The 7,883-nt window shown below is 57.8% G+C and overlaps 2 protein-coding genes across 4 annotated transcripts in view; one reads left to right on the top strand and one right to left on the bottom strand.

The window, feature by feature from the left end:
* Positions 1–1,933, top strand: part of LOC104834858 (relaxin receptor 2-like) — an 85,117-nt gene extending 83,184 nt beyond the window's left edge. The window contains exons 17-19 of the mRNA XM_010572523.1: positions 346–756; positions 1,201–1,416; positions 1,746–1,933. Coding sequence (XP_010570825.1) covers positions 346–756; positions 1,201–1,416; positions 1,746–1,933 — 815 coding nt within the window. The remainder of the gene's footprint in view (positions 1–345; positions 757–1,200; positions 1,417–1,745) is intronic.
* The window catches only part of STARD8 (StAR-related lipid transfer (START) domain containing 8), an 86,969-nt gene that overhangs the window by 5,119 nt on the left and 73,967 nt on the right, over positions 1–7,883 (bottom strand). For all 3 annotated transcript variants that reach the window (XM_010572362.1, XM_010572363.1, XM_010572361.1), the window contains exons 9-16: positions 7,485–7,644; positions 6,952–7,150; positions 6,614–6,824; positions 6,243–6,357; positions 5,680–5,895; positions 5,046–5,263; positions 4,683–4,859; positions 3,562–4,058 (exon numbers count right to left, since the gene is read on the bottom strand). In XM_010572362.1, the coding sequence (XP_010570664.1) occupies positions 3,941–4,058; positions 4,683–4,859; positions 5,046–5,263; positions 5,680–5,895; positions 6,243–6,357; positions 6,614–6,824; positions 6,952–7,150; positions 7,485–7,644 (1,414 nt within the window). In that variant the 3' untranslated portion in view covers positions 3,562–3,940. The remainder of the gene's footprint in view (positions 1–3,561; positions 4,059–4,682; positions 4,860–5,045; positions 5,264–5,679; positions 5,896–6,242; positions 6,358–6,613; positions 6,825–6,951; positions 7,151–7,484; positions 7,645–7,883) is intronic.

Here is a 7,883-nt window from a genome sequence, read left to right as displayed (position 1 = left end):
GAACTGGGGTGGATGAGCTGCCCACCAGCATCTCCCCAGTGAGGAGTTGTCTAGCTGATGCCAGCCCTCCCCAGCATGGCTGGGGCCCATTTGCTGCCGTCTTTCCCTTTGTGCTGATGTCAGATGTGTTTCTGGGAATCCTTCTGTGCCTGGAGCATCTTGGCCCCTGCCCTCAGGCCTGTGTTCACAGGCACCAGCAGGCAGCTCTTTTCAAAATACATATATATGCACATAAAGCTGAAGGCTGCCCAGTTATACAGTGGCTTTATGGCCATGGCATTAATGCAAAGGGCTACATTTGCCCACTGGTGCTTTTTTTCTCACTGTACCTTGTCTTCCCCACAGGTGCAGATGGCCTGATGGGCATCTACCTCTTTGCAATTGGAGCCTTTGACATCAAGTACTCGGGCGAATACAACAAGCATGCCCAGGGCTGGATGGGCAGCCTCCAGTGCCAGCTGGTGGGCAGCCTGGCCATGCTCTCCTCGGAGGTGTCAGTCCTGCTGCTGACCTACATGACCCTGGAGAAATACTTCTCCATTGTTTTCCCGTTCAGCCACTACAGAGCTGGCAAGAAGCAGACCATCTCGGTGCTAGCAGCCATCTGGCTTCTGGGCTTCTCCCTCAGCTTCATCCCCCTGTGGTGTAAGGAGACCTTTGGGAACTACTATGGGAGGAACGGGGTGTGCTTCCCACTACAGTCCGACCTGGGCGAGCGGCCCAGTGCCCGGGGCTACTCCACCACCATCTACCTGGGTAAGGCCACCTCGGGACCGGGGATGGGGATGATGTGGGGCAGGACGGGCTTCCCTGGCGGGACTGGGGTTGTTCAGCCCAGCCATCCCCTCCAGGGTGCTGTGAGAGCCCGCACCACCTCTGTTAGCGGGATGTCCGACTTTACGGGGTGCTACCATCCCGCTGGGACCCTGTGAGATGGAGTGCCAGCTCTGCTCTCCATCCCAGGCTGGGGAGGGTCCCCGCTGCAGCCTGGTGCTGTGCCCAGCCTCGCCCCAGAGCTGGCCATGGGCATGGGCATGGGCATCACTGCGCTAAGGCTGGACTCAGCACTAGCCAGGGGCTGCTCTCTCTGCCCCCTCTAGTGATGAAAACAGGAGTAGTCCTGCTGCTGCTGGCCATGCTCATCCCAGCTCCAGAGGTTTGCACTTTGCTATGCTCAAAGCAAGATTTCTCCCTCTCCAGGCTTGAATCTTGCAGCCTTCATCACCATCGTCTTTGCCTACTCTGGCATGTTTTATTCCATCCACATCACTGCGTCTAAAACAGCGGAGAGAGGCGTCTGCTCGCGGGAAGTCGCCATTGCAAAGCGGTTCTTCTTCATCGTCTTCACTGATGCTCTCTGCTGGATACCCATCTTCCTCCTCAAGCTGCTCTCCCTGCTGCAGGTGGAAATACCAGGTGAACCCCCATTCCCCACAAGGCCCTGCAGCAGAGCCCACCGCTGGCTGCTGCCTGCCCCGAGTCCCTGGGTTGGGGGCCCCTTGATGTAGGTCCTGCTGAGTTTGGAGCTCTCTTCACCCACACATGGGCTGCAAGAGGAGATGGGCAGTGGTACTGGTTTCCCTGGGCCCTTGCCTCTCCCAAGGGAGCAGTAGTTACAAGCCCCCCATTTCAGCCTGTGAAGGGCATCACCCTGCTTTGTGGCGTGGGCTGGAGTGGGTGGGTTACCCCTGGGCAGAGGGCAGTCCCCTCTCAAGCTGCTTAACGTCGTGTCCTTGTTGGCACAGGCACCATCACCTCTTGGGTGGTCATCTTCATCCTGCCCATCAACAGTGCCCTGAATCCCATCCTCTACACCATCACCACCACCTCCTTCCAGGAGCAGGTGAAGGGCTGTTTGCAGACCAAGCAGCTGGAGCTGCACGTGTCCCACAAGAGCTCTACCCTGGTGATGCTGCAGGCCAACAGCACTTGACCCTTCCCTGTGGCACAAGGATGCCCGTGGCTCCCCAGCCTGCCAGGCACTACCTCCAGCTCCACAGCCCCACAAGAAAGCACATTGCTCAGCTCTGGGATGCTCCTGTGTTGGAGAATCACTAAGCATGAAGGTTTCCTCGTCAGCCAGCAGATACCGTTAGTACTTTATTAATTACACGGACGGGAAGAGCAGCCCTGATCCAAGTCAAACAATCTGCTGCAGTTGCGTATGATACAAAACAAAAGTCCCTTAAATACAAAATACACGTCTTTTACGTGAGCATCACCTGGCGCTTAGCTCTACCGCCGGAGTTATATATTAATATTCCAACTGTACAAGTATTTATAGATAGAAAAAAGAAATTTAAAAAAATATTAGGAGAAAAATCACTCCCCCAAATGTTAGTTATATTTTTATATATATATATATATAAAATATATATATATAAAAAAACAGAGAATACAGGTTGAGTTGCTTTTTTTTTTTCAGCAAAAGAGAGACAGCTAGGATGTGTTATGGCAAAACTGACACTGGGAATCGCTCCCGCGCGTGGGTCGTGTTGCCTTCCAGTTGGAACGATGTCTGGTAACTTGGGTCCCTGCCTGAATGGAGAAACCAGGTCGGCTCCTGGGTGCTGTTAGCTAGGGTGGACAGTTTCTCCACGGAGCAAAGGGAGGGATGGGAAGGGGAACAGATGTCTCTGCAGGGAGTAGCATTAGAGAGGCAGCTCTGCACCCAGGAGAGGCATGGGCTCTGCCAGCTGTAGCTGCCCAAAGAGGGGCAAATCCAGGCCACCCCACCTTACTGCTGAGGCCAGGATGGGACTGAGCCTGGCCCAAGCTGCTGGCATGTGCTGGGCCCAGCTTGACCTACCGTGCTTTGCTAGCATTGTCCCCTTGTTCGTTGGGATGAGTGCAGCCCTTCGGTGTGCTTATGCTGCCTTGGCCAAAGCTTTCAGCCCCAGAGTGCTGCAGCCAGTGCTTGTGAGGCTGCTCTGCCCTCCTCCCCTTGTTGGGGCAGTGTAGTGTGGACCCCAAGAGCAGCAAGGAATTGGGAGCTGCTGTGCTGGCTGTGTCCCTCCATCCCTCCCATAGTGTCTCCTTATAACTGCTCTGGGGAGGCAGTGCCCCTTCCCAGCTGGTAGCCAACTACAAGGGCAGCTGCTCTGGGGCTCTAGCCATCCTGCCCCCTCCAAATGACAGGTAAGCTAGTTTTGAGGGACAGGCTTGGCTTGGAATGCTGTCTGTCCAGCCCCCACTGAAACCTAGTGCACAAGAGATGGCTTTTTTTAGCCTAAGAGCAAGGCACAGGACTAGAGGGCTTTTTCTTCTCCTATGAAATTCAGAACCAAAGGTGCAATAGGTTCCTTCTGCCATGTGATAAGGGCTGGCACTCAAGGCATACCTATCTATGTGTAGCCGCCCTCCTCCCAGAACAGCAGCCTCTTCCACTAACAAACAGGTTCTCACAGTGACTGCCTGGCTGTTCCCCCCCAGGTCACACCGCACACACGATCCGCCCCTTGCTGCCCACCCTTCACTTCCCGACACAGCGCTGCGACCTACAGACATGGCACCGTCCTCTCTGCTCGCTTCTCCCACACCTTCCTGCTTTGCTCCATGCACCTTGGCTTGCAAGGGGGGGGACCCAGCTCAACCTGGGCCAGCTGCTTCCCAGCCCCACCCGCAGGCTGCCTTCCTGGGGGTCACCCCCACAGCCCCTCTCTTTCCCTCTGCTCTCCAACCCTTCCTGCAGAGACCATGGGCTGCACAGCTTCGCCTCTGCGGACAACCTGCTGCGCAGCACGCTTGAGCAAGAGGTGGCTGAAGCAGCAACCGGGATGGTGGGACAGGGACTGCCCAGCCCAGAGTAAAAGGATGCTTATAAATATGTGCCTGTGAGCGCGCCAGCCTCTGCCTCCCCCTCCATGGCCGGGTCCGAGAGCCCCAGCCCGGGTCCACCGGCAAGTCCACGTCAGACAGGATAGAGCATCTTCCTGGCACCTCAAATCTTCGTCTCGGGGCCGTTGGGAGTCAGGGCTGGGAAAGAGTCTCGGATCCTCGCCAGCTCCATGGCGCAGAGGTGGCCAAAGACCTTGTTGTACCACTCAGGAGACCGGCCCCTGGAGAAGGGAACAGGCAGGAGGAGGGTGAGATGGCAGAAGAGCCCCGGCAAGCACCAAGGAGCAGCATGTCACTTCTTGCTCGGGGCCAGGGACTCAGTGTAGCTCCAGCTATGATGGACTACGAGATGCTGAATGAGCACTACATGACAGAAAAGCCAACATGCCTCCTCCACTCTCCACTGCAGACATGCAACAAAATGGGGGAATATCTGTGACCTGACCGGGCTTGCACCAGCCCAGAGTGACAACCAGCCTGCCCTTATACCACCCAACCCAGCACGGCTCGCCACAGCAAGGAGAGCACGAAGGCCATGCTTCAGAGCCACGGGGGACCCTGTGTTTTCTGCAGAAGCTCTAAGGGACTTGCTGCTGTGCTCAGAGGAACCGCTAGTACTGCAAGACCAAGCTGGCGGCTCCTTTCCCAGTAACCATCTGACAGCTAAAACCTGGTCCCAGACCAGCACCCCCCTCCCTCCGGGCAGGCAGGCACCATACTGCATGAGCTGCAACCCTGCCCGCGCTGCCAGGCCAGGCAAGCTCCTGCACCCCACCGCTACCTGCTGCTCCATCGACCTCCCCGGCAGCTGATGCTGATGCAGCAGCACCAAGGGCTCCCCTCACCTGAGGTCAGCTCTGCAGATGTGGGTCACTTTGGAGCGGCCCATGGCGCTGGGCTCGATGAGGTACTGGGACGTCAGCACGATGGCTTTGACACCTCCCTCCACCGGCAGCTTGTCGTGCTCCACTGAGATGGAGATGAGCAGGCAGGCTCCTCGCGGCAGGTCCGTGCACCAGCGCCTGCGGGACAGAGCAGCCCCGCTCAGCTCCCGTCCCTGCGTGCCCACTCGGGGGCAGCCCCTGCCCAGACCTCGGGTTCTGCAGCGGGAGCGGGGAGCCCATACAGCCTGGGGAGGAGCAGCCAGGCAGACGGGATCCACTAAAACAAGACCAAACCCTCCCACTCGAGTCTTTCCCTGCCCTCACCGGAGCACCACGCAGTCCCTGCGCGGGTGGGGTGCCATGCTGTCCGTGATGTAGTGGTAGACCTCCATGTTCTTGTCCAGGGCCTCCACTACTTTGCTCTGCAGCAGGTCCTCGTCCCAGAGGTGACGCTCCCGAAGCACCCGGTGCAGCACCATGGCAGGAGGAGCCTCGACATCCGTGGAGACCTTCCACAAGCGCAGAGGGTGCCCGTCCCCAACCTGACAGGCCGAGGTAAGGGTCAGGCAGGCTGTCCTGCTGGACCCCCACAGTGCTAACTCCCCCTCCCTGAGTGGCTCTACCAGTGGCTCCCACTGCCATGGAGCAGCACCATCACAGCTGCTGGCTAGAGAGGAGATGGCGGGGGGCACCGGCAGCCAGCTCCTCCACTAACAACATGGTGGGCTCTCTGCCAGGACTGCTGGGCACAAAGCACCCTCCGCCCCAGAGCTGTCCATCTCTCAGCCCCCCACTCTGGCCAGGGAAGGGGTTGCTGATCTTTCCTAGCATAAGAGAACAAGCACCAAAGGGTTGCTAGCAGGTCAGCAGGTGCCTGTAGGACCTGTGGCTCCCAGCAGTTATCCCATACACATTTCCCCGTGTGACACCAAGTCCCCCTCCACACAGTGGCATTTACCTTTTTGCAGGAGAGCTCCGTGTTCAAGGGTCCTGGCGTGCTCAGCCACCCCTTGAATTTCTCCGATGACTCTTTGAGCAGGTTCTGGACACTCTGCTCGAAGTAGGAGTGTAAATCCTTGTTTTCCCCCTGACACAGTAAGTCAGTCAGGGGATGGGGATACGCATCTGCTGCCATATAGGAGCTGCTCAGCTGCAGCAAGATGTCGTGGGAGACCTACAAGCCAAAAGCATACAGATCTTCAGAAAGCCAGAGGGATCCTACATGGACTTTGTGAGTCATCCTGGGCAGCTAGAAAACAGTAATTCCTCATCTCACCAAGGAGGGGGGAGAATGGACACAGCCTCCCTGGACATATGTCCTGCAGCTTGTGACATGTGATGCAGCTGGGATTCGCTCCTGGGGCTGACTGACCAGTGGCAGCTGCCCCGTTGAAGGACAGGGTGCCCTTCTCTCACCCCACACTGATTCTGCAGGACCAGCACCCCGCCAGCAAGGTCGCATCTCCCGCTGGCAGCACCCTGGGAAGGCAACACGGGGCTGGACACACTGCAGCCACCCACCTGGAAGAGCTTCTTGCAGTCGGTGATCATGTGGGAGAGCCCCTGTGTCGCAGCCATGTTCTCATTGAGGTCCTTCTGGTCAGGCTTCCCCATGGTGCCCCTCTTATGTATCACCCTGCAGGGTAGCAGGCATTGCTGGGACCAGGTGGGCATCCCACCTCTAGCCCCCCATTGCTCTGCTTTGTGTTGCAGAGTGGGGGGACCCCCACATTGCACAGCAGAGCAACAGGGGGGGCCGTGTAAGAGCACATGCATTCCCACTATGCCTTGCCCCCGTTCAGTGGCCTCCTCCCAGGATGGACAGGGAAGGGGTGATGGGGAGACAGGGGCTGCAGGAAGGCTGGGGAGGCCAGAGCTAGTCCGCCCCTTACCTCGGCGAGGTGCTTTCCTTCTTGGACACATTGAGGTGGAAGATGGAGGGGGCCAGGCACACGGCCAGGTTCCCAGCGGTCATCTGGTTCTCCTCCGCGGAGGCGATGTCGCTCAGGAAGTAGAGCAGGGTCTGCAGCACCTCCCGGTTCTCATCCGGCATGAGGATAACAGCTGCCTGCACCGCCTGCAGCCGCTGCTCCTTCGACACGACTGCGGGCACAGGGCGAAGCTGGTGGTCAGTGGGTCCATCCCCCGTCTCCATCACCTCTGTCCAAATGAATGGAGAGATACCTCCTCCCTGGGAGACCCTGACTTTTGTCCCCAACCCAGGACTTACACTGGTAGATCTGCAGGAAGGTGTCCGTCAGCTTGCTGGTGAAGATGGGCTCTGGCAGGTCACGGAAATACTGCTTCAGCAGGTCAGCCACATCATACGCTGACTGCCCGTCGTAGTTGACGTTGTCAGGGCTGGTTTCGTTCATGTGCCGGAGCGCCTGAATCCGGGACTTCACCCCCGACTTTCTGAAAATGCCAACCTGCAAGGGAAGAGCGGGTCAGTGCTCGAGCGCAGAGCGGGCACCGACCTGGCAGGTCTCTGGGAGCACTCTCACAGGACAGGCAAGGAAGCCACTTCCCAAAAGCCCTCACTCCCCTGCAACCCAGAGGAAAACCCTGAGTGAGGGACGGCCAAGGAGACACAGGTGGGTATGGAGCTCCTACAGAGCCCTCCTGCTTCACCACAGCCAAGCGCCACGACAAGTGAACAAAAACCCCTGCAAGCTCGGGCTTTTTTTCCCCAAATCACAGTGCTGCTGCACAGCAGCAGGTTCGGAGCTGCCCCAAAGCCACGGCCAGCGGTCGCAGCATCACCTGGTCCAGACACTGGCTGCGGATGTAGCGCATTGCCTGCTGGATGCTCTGGGGCAGGGGCTGCCCCGTCCGCTTCACATTGATGATGGGAGGCACCCCAAAGACCATCTTGTCCCTGTAGTCGGGGACTTTACTCCGCTTCATGAACTTGGGCACAGTCCTGTGGGGTGAGACAGACAGATGTCAGTGCAGCGGACGGCTCCCTCAACACCACCTCGCAGAGGGGAGCAGGACACCAGGTAACACACATGCACACACTTCTGCCATGTTTTAAATATAAGCAAGGCAGCTTTCGAGCAGGAACTGCAGCACCTTTTATTAAGCCAAAATTCTTTAATACCTGGCTACAAAAGGAAACCACTGCTCTCTTCCTTTGCTGCAGTATTTTTAATGCTCCAC

This window comes from Haliaeetus leucocephalus, unplaced genomic scaffold (genome assembly GCF_000737465.1).
Source record: "Haliaeetus leucocephalus isolate CR32 unplaced genomic scaffold, Haliaeetus_leucocephalus-4.0 Scaffold340, whole genome shotgun sequence".
Lineage (NCBI taxonomy): Eukaryota > Metazoa > Chordata > Aves > Accipitriformes > Accipitridae > Haliaeetus > Haliaeetus leucocephalus.
This window is presented reverse-complemented; position numbering and strand designations above follow the sequence as displayed.